Source organism: Heteronotia binoei, chromosome 4 (genome assembly GCF_032191835.1).
Source record: "Heteronotia binoei isolate CCM8104 ecotype False Entrance Well chromosome 4, APGP_CSIRO_Hbin_v1, whole genome shotgun sequence".
Taxonomy (NCBI): Eukaryota; Metazoa; Chordata; class Lepidosauria; order Squamata; family Gekkonidae; genus Heteronotia; species Heteronotia binoei.
The window spans coordinates 149,017,112-149,033,426 of record NC_083226.1 but is presented as its reverse complement, the minus strand read 5'-3'; the positions used below and the strand labels follow the sequence as shown (position 1 = coordinate 149,033,426).

The following is a 16,315-nucleotide window of genomic DNA, read 5'->3' as shown; positions in this document are numbered from 1 at the left end:
TCCTGCATCCTGCCCAGCTGATAGTGCCACAGGAAATCTGTTTGGTAGCGGTGGTGAATAACTTTACTATGTAGCATTTGTTCAAGAGGTCATATTTGCTTTGCTAATCTATGTCTTTGAGTGAGGCTTCAAAATGATGAAGGTTTAAATTTTGCACTCAGCTTGACTTAGATCTCTCCAGTGTTCCCTGACAAAGTTCATCTGTGCTATGCCAACGCTGCAGATACTTGGTTGTTGCAATCTCTGGCTGTCTTGCCCACTCCAAGTGCTAAATAAAGTCATTTACTTGGGAAAGGTGCAGTACCCCTGAAGTCTTTGTCATTAACAGTGCAATCCTAGAAATAAGCAAGAGTCCTTTAGCACCATAAAGACTAACAAAATTTGTGGCAGGGTATCAGCTTTTGCGAGTCACTGGTCACTTTTAGGGGTGTATAAGCCAAACTGAAAAAAAATACAAAAACCCCAAAACAAAACGTTTGGGAGGGTATTTTTGCAGCCAGTTACCTAGTGGGCTACTGACTCAGATAACTGAAAATGGATATCCTGAAAAATCCTGAAAATTTTCTGCAGTTAACGGGCATTTAAAGGGCTGTTTTAATGCCTTTGGAGTGAACTCTCAGCTTGGACAGGATATTTAAAGGGACTGACAGCCTTTTAATTCCTTTGGAGTTCTCTCATCATGAAGTTGCATGGCGTGGAGAAGGCATTTAAAGGGTCATGATCCCTTTAAATGCTTTCAGAGTGAACTCTGTCTCAGCTTGGAGAAGGCATTTAAAGAGACTGTGAGGTCTTTAAATGCCTTCAATATTCACTCAACACTGAGTCCTATGGCTTGGAGAAGGCATATAAAGGGACTGCAATCCCTTTCCCTCCTCTGGGCCAATGTTTTTGAAACTTGGGGGAGGGGGGCTTAAGGAGGAAAAAAAAGCAGCCCCTTGAGCTGCAGGTACCCTTGAATCAATTCTCCAGTATAGCCTATGAGGACCATTGACTGTAATTGTCCCCATAAGATACAATGGCGCCAAGAAAACATCAGCAACCCACTATTTACCAAATCTGAATATCATGGGATTTAGGGAATATCAGGACATACCAAATTTTTGGGTTCAATATATCTAAACCTGGAAAATACCAATTTTTTTTTTTTTGCACAGTGACTCACAATAGCTGACTCACCTGCCACAGATTTTGCTAGTCTTTAAGATGCTGCTTGACTCTTGCTCATTTCTACTGCTGCACACAGACTGACACAGCTAGCTACCTATCTCGGTCTAGTGAAGTCCTAAGCAGAACTGCATCTTCTTAGCCCTTAGATGTCAATGAACTTCAAAAACTGTAGTTCTGTTTAGGGTTGCATTATAAATTGACTCACTTGCACACAGAATCACATGAAGTTTGTGCCCTCTTTATGTCTATGCAGTGGGAAGTACTTCCTGCATGCACATGTGTATATCTGTTTTTGAAGAAGGACCAACTCACTTTGCAAATAAAATGGGGGACAAGTACCTGGATAAATATGGGGTTTAAAATGAAATAGTGATCTGTGCGTGTGTTAAACATAACATGAGAATTACCATGTCAGAGGGTAGCTGTGTTGGTCTGCAGCAGAACAGACAGATTCAAGTCAAAGAGTGTCTCAGAGACCAACAGGGTTTTCAGGGTGTGAGCTTTCAGGAGCTGAAGCTCCCTTTTTCAGAAGAGAATTACTGAGCATAAATAAAAATCAAGTATACACTGTATGTATATTCACTGTAATTAGATTCAGGTGGGTAGCCATTTTAGTCAATTGTAGCAATCAGTTTCAGTGTTTGAATTTTCATTAGTAAACAGGGCTTTTTTGTAGCAGGAACTCCTTTGCTTATTAGGCACACACACCCTGATGTAGCCAATCCTGGAACTTGCAGTAAGCGTCCTGTAAGCTCTTGGAGAATTGGCTACAACCGTGGTGTGTGTCCTAATATGCCAAGCAGTTCCTGCTACAAAAAAAGCCCTGTTAGTCAATATCCCAGTGCTCCTCCTTTATCTTCAAAAGGAAACACATTTGTGGTTGTAACATTTTCACTAGTTCAGTTATGAAAACACTCTCATGTACCCCACCACCTAAGGGATCCTCCCTGTCAAGTTTCATGCATCTAGGTTAAGGCATCTCTGTTTTGATAAAAATTTAAAATAGTCTCTTGAACTGGCTGAATATACATCCCTTGGTTTTGGCTGCTTCTGAAATGCTCTGGAAAAACTCTCATAGATCTCCTACAAATTATAGTAGTGCTCATATAAGTACTATGGATTTCAACAGGGCTACCTCCAAGTATGCAAAGATTACATTTTGTACATCCTTTGTACAACAAGGGAATATACATCCCTCATTCTTGGCTGCTTCTGAAATGCTCCGGAAAATCTCTCATAGATCTACAAATTATAGTAGTGCTCATTATAAGTACTATGGATTTCAACAGGGCTACCTCCAAGTATGCAAAGATTACATTTTGTTTCTTTGTGTAAAGTAGTCCTGATAATTATGTCTGTGACATATGTGGGCAATATGAGGGAGATTTTAAATTGAGTTGTTGTTGTTTTTTGGGCGGGGGGGCGTTATTCATACCATGCTTTCAAAAAACAAAGTACCTATGCTTAGAATTGCATTTTTTAAGATCAACTTCTGTCTCCAAATCTCCATTTCTACTTTGCATACATACTGAAAACAATCTCTCAGCTGTGCAAAAATACAAATGCTTGAAATCATAGACTCACTCCGATAAAGGGAAAAGTAGATTTCATTGTGTTCAAGAATCTTCAGTGTAGTCTTGGCGGGAGAGCAACGATCCCAGATAAAATGCTTATGGGTTCTTCTGGTATTGTTAATTTGTAAGCCTTTAAACAACCGCTGCTGTATATTTTGTCACTGAATGACAAAAGATCATACTAAAATACTCTGAAATTCTTCTAAGTTATTTTTAAAGTGTACTATTACATATCAAGTAGTCTATACTGTAATATATACCGAGCTGTGTTTGAACATTGCTATTTTGGGCTGATACAGATGAGATAAAGATCTTGGTCCATCCATAATGTGTGCATTGCAGACTCATTCAGCCTCAGTTTGTCTTGGGGCCATTCAGGAAAGGAAAGGAGAGGTTTAACCCATCAACTGTTACTTAGCTTTCGTATACAACAACAATATAAAACACTCCATTGCTGATGTATATCAAAACACTCCATTGCTTTTGCTCTAAGTTAGAAGTGTAAAAACTGTGGAAATGTTGAAGTTATAAAGGGGGGAAAAACAGATATTTTATCAAATTTATATCCCACCCTCCGCTAACGGGCTCAGGGCCCGTTTGTCTGTTTCTTTAACAAAGATGGTACAACTTCATGATGCAAAAATGTATCTTCTATTATTATTATTATTGATTTATAGCCCGCACAGGTAACAACAATCAATAATACAAAGTTAAAATCAAATCTATATAATAAAACAATACAACAGTCTAAAAACAAACTCTAATTCTGCAGTTGGTGGTATCCATTGGTGGTATCTTGAATTTGAACACTGTGTATGTTTTCTATCTGTCTGTCAGTCTATCATCCATTCTACTGTCAAGTAACAACTGACTTATGACGACCTCATGGAGTTTTCAGGGCAACAGATGTTCAAATTTTTCTATTGCCTGCTCCCTGATATTCCTTGATGGTCTCCTTTCCAAGGGCTGAACCTGCATAGCTTCTGAGATCTGATGAGAGGGATACTTACCAGCACATAATGACATCAGCAGTGACAAACTGATGTCATTCCCTATGCTCCCAGAGGTGATATCCACACTTCAGCAGGGAATGCTGGCAGTGCTCTAGAATTTGGGCAAAACTCTGTTGTAGAGTGTTTCCAGTGATGCACTGACTGTTACTTCTGCATGCATAGGAAGTGATGTCAGTGTTGGGCGGTGCATCTTGTCTCCTGGAGTTTCCTGCCAGTTTTCCCCTGCTGGTGAGCTGAGCAGTGATGGAGACGCACCCATTAAGGGCAGCCCTGTCATGTTTATAATCAGGAAACCTCAGCAAAGACTGAAATTACAAAAAAGGTGCACAGAGATGTAACACTAAACTATAAAATAATTTTTGAAAGAAATTAAAGAGAATTTTCTCTTTCAAAAGAGAATAAGAGGAATCAATAGCTATATCTAAAAAGAAATGAATCTCAGGGGAAAAAAACCCATTTTATTCTCTGTAACAGTGCTAGGTGAATATGACATATGGGGCTTTGTATATATCATAGGTAAATAAATAAAAATTCTAGGACCATGCAAAGATCTGTACTAAGAGAAACTGATTCCATATAAAAATCATGGAAATAAAACATACATACCTGCTTATTGGTCACATTTCTCCTTCTTCAGCTGGTCATGGGAAGGGGAAAAAGTTATATGGGCACAAGTCATGCTCCTTGATTGCAGGAAATCCTGCGGTGACCTTCTGAACACTGATTCATACACAGTGGCTTTTGCGATTTCACCCATATGCCTATCTGTACAGTTTCAAAGGCTAAAAACTTGTTTTAAATGACAGCTGAGATTCTCAAGACACTTACTGTTGTAATGCGAATAACTGCCCATGTGCTCTACAGTTGTGGAATTATGGAATACATAAAAGTGACACATAAATCTGGTGGGGGAGAGTAGAATTGGTGTGAAGAGAAGAAAGTACATCAACAAAATCAATTTCTTTGCTTAATTGATTTTTACAGCAATATTGTTCTTTCTTGTAATAGGCATTCTTCAGAATTGCTATGAAGCATACAATATTGGACTCCAGGGAGCAAAAACATTCTCCGGACCCTCAAGTGAGCAGTTTGGATATATAGTTCAGCAGTTTTCAAACCAAGAAGGCAAATGGTAAGCTTTTTTTAAAGTGCAGAGGAAAAACCTAAAGCCTTGTAGCTATGAAGGCAGGCTGTTTTTTGTTTGTTTGTTTGTTTTCTATGTAGATGATATTTCAAGCATTACATCTCAAGGCTCATTCAGGTAATGCAAAAAAAAGTCAATGAAAAACTTTCAAAAGCTTTGAGAATTGTAGACTGCAAGGCTGATTTAAAGTTGATTTTGTGCTGCACCCATTTCTTAGCTGCTTCATAATTAATCTTTTTTACATATAACTCATGTTGCACTTTGATCTCCTCCCACCCACTGTCTGTCTGCTATGTGTTTGTCATTGTGTTTGCAGTTTCACATACCTTTAAATTGAGACCTAGTAGGCTAGAACATTCACTGGCAGGATGTTTAGAAAGCTGACTAATAATTCTCCGAAGGAGTGCTTCAGTTTCATCACTACAGTATTGTCAAGGCGGGGTAGAAAGTTTATAGAACAGTACAGTTAGAACCAAACACCTAGATGGCCAAATAAGATAATGTATTTGTTTTAAAAAGTCATATAGGCTGGATACAGACAGGTGGCTTGGGGCAGCTGCCTCCCATCCAGAAGTAAGCCAGCAGAAAGAGAAGTGCACCTGGGGCAGTCTGACGGCGTGCTGCCCGCTGCCAGAATGGGGATGGGCCACGCACACCCCAGAGGAGCAGTCACATGCTCATGCACATGAACACCGCATCCCTGGTGCTCCTCAGCCATTCAGATGGCTGGGAAAGGCACCCCAGAAGCACTCAGCGATTTGCTACCACTTCCAATGTTGTAGCTCTTCGGAGTGACACGGCAACAGCAGGGAATGAGGGGAGGGTGAGAGTGGGGCGGGGCAGGGCTCAGAAGTGTGCGTTTGAATGTGCCTTTTTCATCTGTCTGTGGGCCATTCCTGAGACAACTGAAATTGGTATCTGTATCCAGCCATACAGAAGAGCTCATTTTCAAATGAATGGTTCCATCTGGGATTTTGTGCCCTGCTATGATCTGTCCTTCCATCTCAAATGGGGGTTCTAGGGCTTTTTTGAGCAGGAATGCACAGGAACGCAGTTCCAGCTGGCTTGGTGTCAGAGGTGTGGCCTAATATGCAAATGAGTTCCTACTGGGCTTTTTCTGCAAAAAAGCCCTGTGTGAAATAATAGTGATGTCAGGGGGCCTTATATGAAAATGAGTTCCTGCTGTGTTTTTCTACCAAAAAAAGCCCCAAGGGGTTCCCTAGATGTACAAAAATTATGTGTAAACTTACAAAGATAAGCAGCTTCCCCAACCAACATCCTAATGAAACCTCTTGGACCCCTAGCTTGTATTTTTAATGCTATTTTCTGGAATTTTATATATAGCCAATTCTTTCTTTTTTAATTTCTATGTCTCATTCTGGTTTTCTCGATCAGGAGGTTTTTAAAAAAAAAAATTAAAAGTTATTGAAGATATTTTATGTTCTTTTACTTGCCCTTAAAGAGATATTGCCATATTAATTAATTAATGCAGAAAAGATTTGGTACATTAGTGTTGTTTAGTAGCTTCATAATTGCGGAAGTCCAGCACAAACTGGAGGGGTCACCAGGGCAATCCAATGAAATCAGTGGACTGAGAGTGGAGTAACTATATAAGATTGCACTGCATATTTCTTGTTAGTAGTAAACAGTGAGACTCAAGCTTATGTCAATCACCTAAATGGAAGAGCAAATTGGGTCTATATTCAGAAATCATGATATTCAAATGCAAGTGCTTCAAGAAACATGAGTCTGTTTACTCTATGCCAGCTGAACCATAGTAAACAAGCTTCAGGTTACTGAGGCACCTGCATTTGAACAATACAACATATTGGCCCTCAGTCAAACTGGGGCAGGCTCCACATGCTAGAGAAGGAAAATATGAGGAGCAAACATAAAAATATGGGAGAAGGTAGTCCATCAGATACCCCAATTGCAAGTTGTGTAGAGTTTTAAAGGTGGAAATTGACACCTTGATTTGGCTTTGGGGATGGATTGGTAGCCAGTGTAATTGCTGTAATATCAGAGTCACATGTTCCAGATAGTTGGCCCCGACCGGCACTCTAGCCATAGTGTACAGCACTTGTTGCAGCTGCTGATCAGTCTTGAAGGGTAGCCCAAAGTTGAGCATACTGCAGTGGTCCAGTCTAGACGTAATTAAGGCATGATTGCAGTTGTGACAGCAGCCAAAGCTGGGCAAAAGCACTCCAAACAACTGCTGCCACCTGATTTTCTAAAGTGATTGTTGGGTTGAGTAGCACTCCCAAACTGAACCTGCTTTTCCAAGGGGCATATGATCCCATCCAAACAGAAGAGATCTAAAGTCTCAGGTCTGCCCTTCTGCTAACCCAGAGAACCTGTCTTGTCAGGATTAAGTTTCAGCTTGTTCACCTTCATTCAGCACATCACTAACTCCAAGTGCTGGTTCATAAGATCAGCATTATTGGAATTAGATGAGAAAGGAAAATATTGCTGGGTATCATCTGCATATTGGTGACACCACAGGCCAGACTTCCTGATAACCCCTGCCAGTTGCTTCACATAGATATTAAATAGCATGGGGGGTAAGATCAAACCTTCTGAAACCCCACATGTCAATGACCATGGGAAAAAGCCACACTCCGAGGCTACCCCCCGATAGGACTCAAACCTCTGTTACATGGTGCCCCTGAGCCCCAATACTAAGAGACAGCTCTATAGGATACTGTGGTTGATAGTATTGAAGGCTACTGAGAGATCCAGCAAAAATAGCAGAGTCATACTCCCTCTGTCTCAGGTCTTGGTAGAGGTCATCAATAGGCATGCCAGACCCCCTGATGGGAGCAGGAGTTACCTGCTCCCAGGTCCCACCTCTCTGCTGCTGATCAACTGACCAGTGGGGGGGGACTACTGCAGGAAAATCTCACCCAACATTTTAGTAACATTCCCAATGTGACTTCAACATGATCTGGAAGCGACATAGGCATGTTGGGGTGATACTCTGGTTTGGGGGCAAAAACACTATGTTAGAACCAGAGCATCATCCCGATGTCCCTGACATGCCTACATCCAGGGCTTTTTTTGTAGCAGAAATTCATTTGCATATTAGGCCACACACCCCTGATGTAGCCAATTCTTCAAGAGTTTACAAGGCTCTTCTTACAGGGCCTACTGTAAGCTCTTCAAGGATTGGCTACATCAGGGGTGTGTGGACTAATATGCAAAGGAGTTTCTGCTACGAAAAAAGCCCTGCCTACATCACTTCTGGGTCACATTGGAAGTCACATCAGGGATGAAACACTGGGTGAGCCTCCCAGTAACCCCACTCCCTGTCTCCCACCAGCTACCCAGAAGGACATGGCAATCCTCATCTTCAACTCAGGCAATCAAAGGAGTCTCTGTTCCAAACCCCAACCTGAAGCTGGATAGAAATGGGTACAGAAAACCAGTATCTTCAAAGAGCCCCTGGAGCTCTTGGAATGGGATCTGTGCCCAGTTGGAACTTAATTACAGCTTGTTACAATGCCTGAGTAAAGCCAGTTTGTCAGATACAAGATTCCATAATCTCAGCCTAGATGTAAAGAAGTGGGTGTAGTTGAAGATGTAGGTACCAAGCTGTATGGAAGTGGAGGACAGGAAAGAATCAGATGTCATAAAATCTGAGAAATATTTTAGAATGTCACAGCCATATTGCACTTTATGCAGCACTTGACTGGGGCGGGTGAGTGTTTAGGATTAAACATTGGGTTAGATGCAAGCAGTTGTTTTGTTGGTGAGGAAAGCTTGCTGTCATGATGGTGGGAATCATGGGGAACTGCATGCTCACAAAAGCCATGCAGGACAGGTCTTGTGGTAAGGAAAAGAACTAGGGAAGTCTAAGTTAAAAAGCTGTCCGAATCCAAGCTATTGTCTTTTCTCACTTTACATGATCATAGCAGGAGTCAAGTTGCACCTTTAAGACCAACCAATTTTTTATTTAGAACGTAAGCTTTCGTGTAGATATGTTCTAAATAAAAACTGGTTGGTCTTAAAGGTGCAACTTGACTCCTGCTTTGTTCAACTGCTTCAGACCAACACGGCTGCCCGCTTGGATCTATTTACATGATCATGGCAGTAAATGCTAGGCAAACTTGATGTATTTGTAGTATTGAGTACAGGATGAATCTCCTCTCAGTTGTGAACTACAAATGGAATAATCTGGGCAGTGGTGTAAAGTTATTAGTGATAGACACAGTTTGAATACATTGTGAATCTCAAATTCAGCACCCACACACATGGATATATTTCGTAAGAGAGGTGAGCAGTTAGTTGCAGCTATTTTCACTTTGTGTACCTGTGTAAATAATATGCTGCAACTTCATCTCTTAAATGTAAGCTATCATTACAGGATAACTCTGGTGTAGGCAGACATTTAATTGTATAATTTCAGAGACAAAATTAGAATAATAATACTTTGGAATTTCAAAGATATATTTGGAATCTTTTCCCCATAGGAAACTGTTCTTTATGCTTGCTAAAATAATGGCAGCAAAGGTTGAGAACATAAGAAAAGCCCTGCTGGATCAGAGCAATGGTCCATCTAATTCAGCATTCTGTCTCACACAGGAGCCAATCACTTCCTCTGAAGGGCCAACAACAAAGTATAGAGCAGGGGGGTCAAATGTCTGGCCTGCAGGCCAGAACTGATTAAACTCAGGACTTTAATCAGACCTGTGGCATTTTTGTCTCTCCTCCTCACCCTCCTGTCCTCACCCTTTGAAGCTCCAAGGCTGCCACAGTTCTCAGCTCCTTCTGCCTTGTCTTTGCCAGCTGCAGCAGGAGACTCTTCTGGGTTTGCAAAGCTGCAAAGAAAATGCAGAATAGTCTGTCTGGGCCCAGAGACCTTAATGGAAAATCCCTTCCACATTTTCTTTTCAACTTTGTCTGTGCTCCAATGTGTTTCAACAGAATGGAGATCAGTTTCATTTCCCAGCATTCCTATGGCCAGCTGAAGCTGTTGCTGCTTAGAGTTGTGTCCTTGCAAATAAATGTGTCCTCAGCACAGATCTATACAGAGGCATTACAGTACCGGCCGTTTTAATCTCAATTCCTTTTCTCCTTGGAGCTTCTCCTAGAAATAAGTCTAGGGTTTTTTCGGGGGGGGGGGGGGGCTCTAAAGCCTCCTCTTTGAGCCACCTGGTGAGACCAAACATATTGCGCCAATCCTTTTATCTCTATCTTCAACAGAGAGTAACAATCCACCTTAAGGTCAATTAAATAATAATCTGAAGTCTTACATTCATTTGTTGGAATCAGACTGCAGTCCTATGCACATTTACTTGGGAATAAACACTCAGTGGGATGTCATTCCTGATAGACGTGTATAGGTTGGAGCTGTTAAGATGGAGTCTTCCAGCTGAGCTCATAGGACACCTTCCATTGCATGACATGTCAATCTACTGTTGGAAGCATTTCACAGCTACCAAGGTATGGTGGTTAGTGAATACTGAGCTAGGATTGGGTCAGGGGCATAGCTAGGGCTTTGGGGGCCCGGGGCCCAAGATTTATGTGGGCCCCCCTACGTGTGTGCACGTCGCCAGAAACAGGATATGATGTCACTTCCGGTGATGTCACTTCCGCAAGATGGCCACCACTTGCGAGGGAGGGGTGTTGATATCACTGTGTGTTGATATTATTGTGTTGGTAAATCTTGGTATTATGGTATGGAATGTTTTTTGTTATTACAGGGGTGGCCCACGGCAGCTCTCCAGATGTTTTTTTGCCTACCACTCCCATCAGCCCCAGCCAGCCATGGGAGTGGTAGGCAAAAAACATCTGGAGAGCTGCCGTGGGCCACCCCTGCAATTAGATCCCTGTGTGTGTCTTTTGGGTTGCCACGTGGAGGTGCAGTGAAGCCCCCTTGGCAATTAAGATCCTATAGGCAACATATCCTGTTCTATCTACCTACAAAAGAAATAACTCAGGAAAAAGCAAAATAGGTCCCTGGCTTCAAAGGATAAAATAGACAAGTGGCCTCATGGGAAAAATGTTAGTGGAGGAGGAGATGATGATGATGATATTGGATTTATACCCCACCCTTCACTCAGAGCGGTCACAATCTCCTTTACCTTCCCCCCACACACACATATACAACACCTTGTGAGGTAGGTGGGCTGAGAGAGCTCTCACAGAAGCTGCCCTTTCAAGGACAACTGCTGGGAGAGCTATGGCTGACCCAACACCATTCCAGCAGCTGCAAGTGGAGGAGCGGGGAATCAAACCTGAGTCTCCCAGATAAGAGTCCACGCACTTAACCACTACACCAAACTGGCTCTGTACAAGCAAAGAAGCCACAGCTGCCATGTTAGCAACAGCACAGAACATAATCAATTTAAGAAACACAAGCTATGGAGGGAGAAAGTCCACGCAGTGAAGCCAAATGAAGCTACAATTTAGGGTTCTGCAAACCCAAAGGGGCTCTCCAGGTTTGCAGAAAAATGTGATTAAAAAAACAAGTTGGAGATAAAAATACCCCCATGTTGAGAGTAAGAACCGAGAGTCTGCATTTTGGGTAGCTGTAGCAACCAAAAAGAGTGCCTGGAAGAGACAAAGGAAATAGAGCAGGCTCCAGCAGAAAATGGAGGAAAAATGGAACTAGACCCAGGGAAGAAATGGGGCTGGTGGAGGAATGCATTTTCCATTCCCCCACCAGTTCTAGGATCCCTCCTTTTATATGTATAAAGAAATACATTCAGTAGTAATATAGAGATCTATACTAAAGGAAACCTTGCACAAATAAAAATGAGTTCAGTTGCATCTTTAAGATCAAATGAAATTATTTTCAAAACAGATTTTCTAGGCATTTAATCACTGGCTGAAATAGTATAGAACTCTTAAACTCTCAAGAGTCACACACAAGTTATTAATTCTTTAGTTATGTCAACTATGTAAGAGAACAACATACTGCAAATGGGATCTTCTTCTAGGGACAGGACTAGCGGGGAGCCTCCGGCGGGCGGCCAACTCAGCCTGGCTGCAGTGACGACGTGTCCACTTCTCCTCCCGGCAGGCAGGCGGGCGCGACTGAGGGAGGGGCGAGCCGGCGGCGCGGAGCTCCATGGGCGGCTGCTGGCTGCTGCGGGTGGAGGGCGCCGCCGCCTTGCAGGTTCCCCGGACCGAGAGGGCGAGGAGAGGCGAGCGGCTGCAGCTTCGGGGCAGAGGGGCCCTGCTCTTTCTAGCAAGTCGTGGCTGCGCTCCGTGCTTCCTCCTGGACGGGCTCAGTCGAGAGTTTCTCGCAGCCCCGCTAGTGCCTCCAGCCCTTGCAGGGGATCCCTCGGGGCCGCTGGAGCTGCAGAAAGGGCTTCGTCTCCCTCGAGTTCCGTCCGAAGCAAAACTTGGGACCGGGAAGACTTTTCTTGGGTATCAGGGATGGGCTTAGCGGCGTCGCCAGACAGGCTCCGAAGCCCTGTGTGTGTGTCAGGGATGCCAGCCTCCAGGTGGGACCTGGGGACGCCAGGCAGCCGGCTTCTGAGGGGCCAAGGGGCCCCCCAGACCTGGGGCGACCCCCCCGCCCCCCCTCCCTACGCCACTGGATTGGGTATATCCAGGTTCAAATCCCAATCACTCTATGATCTTATACCAGTTACTTCCTTTCAGCATAATCCACCTCATGGGATAGTTTGGGTCAGGTACTTGAAGGACTATCTCTTTCACTACTGTCCAGCCTGCCATTTCAGATGCTCCTCCCACATCTTGCTCTCTGTGCCTCTGCCTGCAACCAGATACAGGGCTTTTCCAGTGGTGGCACCTCATCTTTGGAATGCTTATCCCTTTGAGGCCTACTTGATATCTAATGTACTGTCTTTTAGGTGCTATGCCAAAATATTTCTCTTTACCTAGGTTTTTAATTGAAGAGCTATCCATCTTTTTAAAATTGGTGTTATGGCCTTCTAATTTGAGGGCTTTTTATAAATATGTATTATGTTTCCTGGTAAAAATTGTCTGCCTATGCCGCTGAATATTGTTTTATGCTGTTTAGTGTCCCTAGGGCGCTTTGCTTGTTTTGTTGCTGGTTATATTACTGATAATTTAATGCTTTATTTAAAAAAAAAAAAGATTTTTGTTGTTCTATTGCTTTTACCTTGTGAGTTGAATTAAACTTGTCTCTTTAGAGGTAATCTGTATATTTTCTAGATAAATAAAATGTTGGGAGAAACATATGTTTCCATGGGGTTTTCAGGAGGAAAGGAGAGATAGAAGTCAAATTATATTGTTTGTTTTTCAGGTTACTTGTTGGCTCACCCTGGAGTGGATATCCAAAAAATAGAATGGGAGACATATATAAGTGTGCTGTTGATCAGCAAAACAATGAATGTTTAAAGATGAACTTACAGAGTAAGCTATAATATTAGCATGCTGCATTTTTACAAATGAGTTAAGGCAGATGGACAAGAATGAAGAACTGCATGAAGTAGTAAATCTTCTAGAATACCATGCTTTAATCTGATTTCTGATGTTTGCTGGGTTAATCTTAAAGCTTAAAAAAGGTTAAATTTCTTGCTGGTTATGCTCACAAAAGGGCTATAGAGAAAATAATGTGCTCATATGAATTGGGAGGGGAACTCATATGAACTAGGATGGGAAACTGGGAAATCTGTTAGCTCCTGTTATGAAATAACATGGACACTTTTGCTAGTTTCACATCACAGTTGTTCTGTGCTGGCCAGTACTTCCTTTTCCACATTCAGTGGAATTGTCAATGGGGGTTCTGCCCAGCACAAGTGCTATATTCCCCATAAAAATCTGTTCCTGAAGAAAGGGTCCTTCTATGCTTCTGCTTGAAGTAAGGCCTTTTGCTCCACTGCTTTTAGGTTAATTAATTAATTAATTACTTCCTGTTTTCTTGAAGTTTGTCAGTCTTCAGTTGGTATAAACAAGTTATGTTTTTTCAGAGAGAGCAGTGTTATATAGAGGGTTGGAGAAAGACCTGGGAGACCCATTCAAATCCCCATTCTACCATGGAAGCTTGCTGGAGGACCTTGGGCCTGTCACACATGCCCAGCATCACACAGTTGTTGTGAGGTTTAAAAGGAGGAGAGGAGCACAACCAAAGCCTCTGGGCTTTGGGAGAAAGACAGGAAACTCCCCTGTTTTGGGGTGGGGAACCCCTGGTTTGAGGGGCCCCAATCCACCAGCACAGAGCAGGCTACTGGGGGGATCCCTGTCCCCAAAGGGCCCCATCATCATCATGTGATGTGCCCTGCATGATGACGTCACCCAGAAGTGATGTCATCACTCCAGGCATGTTGCACTGGGGTGCCCTAGGATTTGTGGTAAAACTCTATGGTATCATAGAGTTTTATCGTGAATCCTAGAGCATTGTACCAGGGTTGCTCCAGGAATCACAGCAGCAGAGGTACTTGGCAACCCTAGGAGGAGCAGTTCCCTTCACCCACTAAAGAAGGATGTTCTGAGGGATCATGGCATATGCATATACAAAAGCCATGTAGGGCAGGGCTGTAGTAGGGAAAGGAATTAGCTGAGGTTCAGTTTAAAAATCTGGCTAGAGTCAACACTATATTTCTATCATAATGATAATACTGTTGCAAAATAATAAATAAAATAATAAAATGATGAATGAGTTGACTTGCTGCAAAAAACAACACCACCTTCTTATTGCCTCTTTCCTGGTCCCTGGAAAGAGCTGATAATAGAACATGAATTCATGGCTGACACTGTAGCAATAAAAACAGCCACAGCAGGCTCCAAGAAAACTGGAATCAGACTGGAATGAAAAGAAAGACAGGACATTTTTAAAAGGGACAAAAAACTTGGAAAGCTTCTGTGGTACCTTGACAGTTCACATGGCACAGTCAGACACTGCAGTTGTGTTTTAAGTAGAAAAATTGCTAGAAAGAAAGTGTTAAAATACAGAAAAGTAGCACAGATAATACTGGAAACCAACAGCCTGACTACTGTGCCAGCTGAATGTTCTGCAAAAACCAAGTGAAGAATTGTGGCACCTGAAGCTTCAGTTTCTAGCATGAGCCAGCTATTATTAGTGATTCTGGATTATTTCTAGGCTGGGAAGCCCAACTGCTCATCTTATCTAAGATCTGATAGTCCAATGCTGGAATGTGTGCTTTGGCCTTTGGTGGCACTTTACTTACTGTTTTATTCTCACCAGTAAATCACCGATAGAAGGCATTTGCATTGAGTTGGAATTTCTGACCTATTCCCAATACAGTCTGAAATGCTTCTCCTGTGGGACAGAGAAGTCAGAGGTCTGGAGTGGGAGAAGCAAACAGACAAAACTTTTCTCTCCCTTCCATGAGTGGAAATTTTTTTGTGGGATCCAACTCAGTGTTTTCACTGTACTTCCTGAAACTACACCACAGTGAAAGTTGGAAGACTACAAATATAGACTTAGTGGTGAAGCAGAATTTAGGGACTGATGGCTTATTGAAATGACGACTTAGTTTTGAAACCATGTATGTGTGTATGATGACAGCCTTCCTTTTCTCTCCCTCAGAGGCAAGTTCCCCCCACCACCATTTTGATCAATATGATGTTTTGGCTGTTTGCTCAGCCTAGGAACCTGAGGGAAGGGTCATGATCACCCTTTAACTTAATCCACTGAAAATGGCACTTGAGACTTTTTTTTAACAAAACATTTTATTCAACATAGAAGGGGAAAGTCAAATAAAATCAGGGACAAAATTTCTTTGGTAACTTAATATAGATAACTCTGAAGTAAAATCAGTACATACACAGACTTCAGTTCCTGTGTCTGAGAGCCAGTTTGGTGTAGTGGTTAAGTGCGTGGACTCTTATCTGGAAGAACCGGGTTTGATTCCCCACTCCTCCACTTGCACCTGCTGAGATGGCCTTGGGTCAGTCATAGCTTTCATAGAAGCTGTCCTTGAAAGGGCAGCTACTGTAAAAGCACTCTCAGCTCTACCTATCTCACAGGGTGTTTGTTGTGGGCGGGGGGGGGGAGGTAGAAGAGATTGTGACCACTCTGAGAGTCTGAGATTCAGAGTATAGGGCAAGATATAAATCCAAAATCTTCTTCTTCTATGTGTCAGGCTTATGAGAGTTTCTTAAGCTAATTAGAGTTGCTTAAAATCTTTATGTTGAGAGGCTTCTTTTCCAGTGTTTCTCAAACACTCCAGCATACTTTCTTTGGGTGTTCTTTGACTCTTTTGGTTTCCAGAAGGCTGCTACACCATTTCCAGAACCCAAACCCCTTCTCTTGAAACACTAGTACTCATATTGAGTTTTTAACTAACTTGTAAGGTCCCTAAATGCAGTTTCTAACCGCACCAGGTCAGGGATCTTTCCACTCTGCAGAGCTAACTTCCTGTTTGACTGGGTAGGGAAATTCTCCTCTCTCTAGATGATCAATCCCCTTTTTTTGGCCCAAATGGGAGCTTTTGCCTACTTCCTAAACTTCCTTGCCA

General features: G+C 42.5%; 1 protein-coding gene across 1 annotated transcript in view; it reads left to right on the top strand.

Annotated features, from left to right (window-relative positions):
* Window positions 1-16,315, top strand: part of ITGA2 (integrin subunit alpha 2) — a 111,225-nt gene that overhangs the window by 42,053 nt on the left and 52,857 nt on the right. Inside the window, exons 2-3 of the mRNA XM_060236007.1 lie at window positions 4,763-4,886; window positions 13,138-13,247. Of these exons, the coding sequence (XP_060091990.1) occupies window positions 4,763-4,886; window positions 13,138-13,247 (234 nt within the window). The remainder of the gene's footprint in view (window positions 1-4,762; window positions 4,887-13,137; window positions 13,248-16,315) is intronic.